The sequence below is a fragment of the Myotis myotis genome, unplaced genomic scaffold (genome assembly GCF_014108235.1).
Source record: "Myotis myotis isolate mMyoMyo1 unplaced genomic scaffold, mMyoMyo1.p scaffold_m19_p_12, whole genome shotgun sequence".
NCBI classification, from domain to species: Eukaryota; Metazoa; Chordata; class Mammalia; order Chiroptera; family Vespertilionidae; genus Myotis; species Myotis myotis.
This window is the reverse complement of record NW_023416316.1, coordinates 14853901-14857964: the sequence shown is the minus strand read 5'-3', so window position 1 is coordinate 14857964 and position 4064 is coordinate 14853901. Positions and strand designations below refer to the sequence as shown.

General features: G+C 35.3%; 1 protein-coding gene across 1 annotated transcript in view; it reads right to left on the bottom strand.

Moving 5' to 3' along the window:
• Positions 1-3830: 3830 nt before the first annotated feature.
• Positions 3831-4064, bottom strand: part of LOC118667147 (olfactory receptor 1J4-like) — a 10855-nt gene continuing 10621 nt past the window's right edge. The window contains exon 2 of the mRNA XM_036329937.1: positions 3831-4048. Within this exon, the coding sequence (XP_036185830.1) occupies positions 3831-4048 (218 nt within the window). The remainder of the gene's footprint in view (positions 4049-4064) is intronic.

Here is a 4064-nt window from a genome sequence, read left to right as displayed (position 1 = left end):
GTCCTTAACCAGCTCCAGAGAAATGAGTCCACAGATGACACTTAACTGCTAATGAGACTTGCAAACAAGTCCCCAAACTTGTGGCTGATTTCTGACTGCTGATTTCTGATGAGTGACTTTAGTCCTGGGAGACAGTGTCCCCGATTCCAGTCATGCCCTGGACTGCTTTGTTCTTGGGCATTGCTCCAGCTGGGACAAAGTTTTTTCAACTTTTTATTTTGAAATGATTTCAAAGATATAGAAAAGTTGTGAAAATGGTATCAAGAATTCCTGGACAGGCTTCAGCCAGATTCCCTAATGGTTAACATTTTATGATGTTTACGTTCTATGTATGTGTGCATTTATACATACATGTTTCAGGCTTTGTTTTCAGCATATACCGCAGTGCATATAATTAAGCTTCTGATTTTAATTTTTCCAAATACTTGTGTTTTTATCCTTGATCAATTGGTTAAGGTGGTGTCTATACTATAATGTTAACATTTATTAAATGTTACTCCTTTAAATTTGTAATTAATAGGTATCATTTGGGTAGTTATTTTGATTCTATAACATTAACATTTTTCTTATTAAAATCTCACCCACTATGTTTCACATCCATTGCTGATGCCTACATGGCAAATAAGGTGGTCTAACGGCGAGTTTTCTAATTCTATCATTTCTTCTTCCTTTTTAGTTGTATTCTTTTCTTTTTATGGAAAAAAAAATTAATGTTGACATTATTGCAGATTTTCCCCTTGTCACATCCACTACCCTCTCCTCCCTCTTTTTTGCCTTCCTTACACTATTGTTTATGTCTATGAGGTACGCAAATATGTTCTTCAGCTAATACTTTCAGCTTCTTTATCTGGTCACCCCAAGCCTTCTCCCCTCTGGTTTCTGCCTTTCTGTTCTATGTATCCATGCTTCTGATTCCATCTTGTTCATCCGTTAATTTGTTCATTAGACACCATGTATGGTATTTGTCTTTCTCTGACTTGCTTATTTTGTTAGCATAATACTCTCCAGGTCCATCTATGCTGTTGCAAAGGGTAAGAGTTCCTTCTTTTATACAGCCGTGTAGTATTCCATTGTGTAAATGCACCACAGATTTTTTATCCACTCAACTGCTGATGGGCACATGGGCTGTTTTCAGATCTTAACAAATGTGAATAGTGTTGCTATGAACAAAGAGGTGCATATATTCTTTCTGATTGGTATTTTGGGATTCTTAGGATATATTTCCAAAAGAACGATTACTGGGTTGAAAGGCAGTTCCATTTTTAATTTTTTGAGGAAACTCCATGCTGTTCTCCACCGTGGCTGCACCAGTTTGCATTCCCAGCAACAGTGCCCTAGGGTGTCCTTGTCTCCACACCCTTGCCAGCAGTTGTTGTCTGTTGATTTATTGATAGGAACCATTCTGGCAGGTGTAAGTTGATATTCCTTTATAAGAATGAACTTATCCTTATTCTGCAGTCATTTCTTTATTTATTCATTTATACCATTATGGATACATGGATTATTATTCTCTGACTTATAATACATTACCAGTGTTATTTATTTTGAAACTTTCGTTGTCTTCATTACTTACAAAGATTCTAAATATGTATAAAAGAGACACCAGAAGAAAAAATCAGAAGTTAAGAAACTAAAGTAAATTTTTACCACGGGAGATGGGTCAGGAGTGGCACAGAAAGAATGGGGAAAGGGGACAGTATAGATGTTCATATAAACCTATAAATTGCAATCTATTTATACATTTTAAAACCCATGATTTCTGATTGATAGCTCCAATTCTGGTTTGACACCATAGAGTTCTTTCCAGCCTCTCCTTTTCCATGTACAGAGCTCCTTTTCCCAAGAGTGAGAGTGAAACCCTTTTCCTCCGTGTTCATTTAGTTGCTGAGTCTTTGGATATATGGTGACTTGTTTCAGAATCTTGAACTCACACCACTGTTAATGATGCTCAACAGCTTATAACATTGTTTAGACTATTTTTAATTGTGGGAATATACAGACAAAATTTGGGGTTTAAGAATTGCTTAGGTTATTTATGTTATTTTCCCCTCTAATCTAATTTTGGAGCTAATTTGAAATATAATTTCAGTTCATTTGTATTGTTTTAATCTATTTTGCTTTATTCACCACCTCTCCTACTTCTTTTTTAGTGGAAAAATACAGCATATTCAAAACTACATAAAAAACCCGACTCATCTTGCCATCCCTTCTGCCCACCTCCTGTGGGTAAACAATCTCAGTTTCTGATTTATTCTTCCCGTGCTTCTTTCTGCTCAACTGGGCAGACGCATGTGTATTTTATTCCCCATCATTGTTAAGTAAAGAGGAACATGCTATCGTGCTCTTTTACACATGGCTGTTTTTCATTTAGCAATATATCTGCATATTTCTCCACATTGCTTCATAGATACTTGTACTTTTATTTGATTCACAGTTGCAAAATACTCAATTGATGTTCTCTAGAGTGTTCTTTAGTGGTCATAAAATGAGATATTGTTGATGAGTGCCCTAAATGCCACTGAATTGTATACCTCAAATGGCTAAAAAGAAAGTAGGAAGTGATATCTGCATACAGCACAGAAACTAATAATAAAACAATAAAAAAATAATGTATGATTAATAAGTTAATTGAGGGAAAATTGAGTTTTAAAGTATGTATTTAATTAAAATGGAGGAATATGAGAGAGGATATCTGTGAAACAGATGTATCAAATAAAAAACAGAATAGTACGGAAAATATAAATTCAAATATATTATGATTAGATGTTTATATACAATATTCTCCAGAAATATAGTAATTGTTGCCGTACATAAAATGAGCAAAAACCAGCGTTACATTTTTAACAATGCGCACCTGACAGACATAAGGACAAAGAAAAGTTTAAAGTGACGAAAAAGAAATACCATTTAAACACTAACCATAAGAAAGTTGAATCTTGACCAGCTACACTATACTGGTATCTATATCTCTATCTGTATCTATATATCTGCGTCTATAGCTATGGATATAAATATCTATACAGTTAACAGAAGAAGATGAGGTGTTAAGGTAGGACCCACTACTAGAGACTTTTCCTAATTATAAACAACGTGGTTTGATCTTAAATGCATTTTTAAAAACTCCATTCCTCTTCTTTTCTAACAACTAGGCTTTGCAGCACATAATTTTATAGTGTAATTATTCTTACCATGGCTGTTGCAGTCAGACAACATGCTGTCATTGATTGTGAATTAGAAAGAGATGTGCACAATCAGCTTTAAGCCAGCATAGAAAAATCAGTTGGGAAAAAAAAAACAAGAAAGAAAGATCACCAGGAGCAGATCATGAGGCTAAATAAGTGAGTCTTCAATAGCGTAAAATTTTTAAAACTGCATAAGCAAAAAATCAGATATCTCAAAACAGAACGAGACAAACCACAATTATGATTGTGTAATAGGTTTGCATGGGATTTTTCATATATATTATAAGTGAGTATGGACAACCAAAAACTATCAATTATGAATAAAAAATTATTAACAATCCTAGAAGCAAACATGGCCATGTAACAACTTACACATGACAAGATGATCGATATACTATGAAAGTAGCCCTAACCGATTTGGCACAGTGGATAGAGCATCGGCCTGCGGACTGAATGGTCCCAAGTTTGATTCCAGTCAAGGGCATGTACCTTGGTTGTGGGCACATCCGCAGGGGGTGGGGTGCAGGAGGCAGCTGATCGATGTTTCTATCACATCGATGTTTCTAAGTCTCTATCCCTCTCCTTTCCTCTCTGTTAAAAAAAAAAAAAGAAAGAAAGTGATATAGAGGTGTCAAAAATACGATAATTTTATGAGATATATCTCACTGTGCTCCTGATTTCAACAGGAGGATTTAGTGATTGCATCTTAAAGAACTTAACCCTATTGACACACATCTCTAAGGCCTGTTTGATATCTCTGTTCCTCAGGCTGTAGATGAAGGGGTTCAGCATGGGGGTAACTATTGTATACATGACTGAAGCAATTATGTCTTTGGAACCCCATGATGAGGAGAAAAAGTAAACACCTGTAGATGTACCATA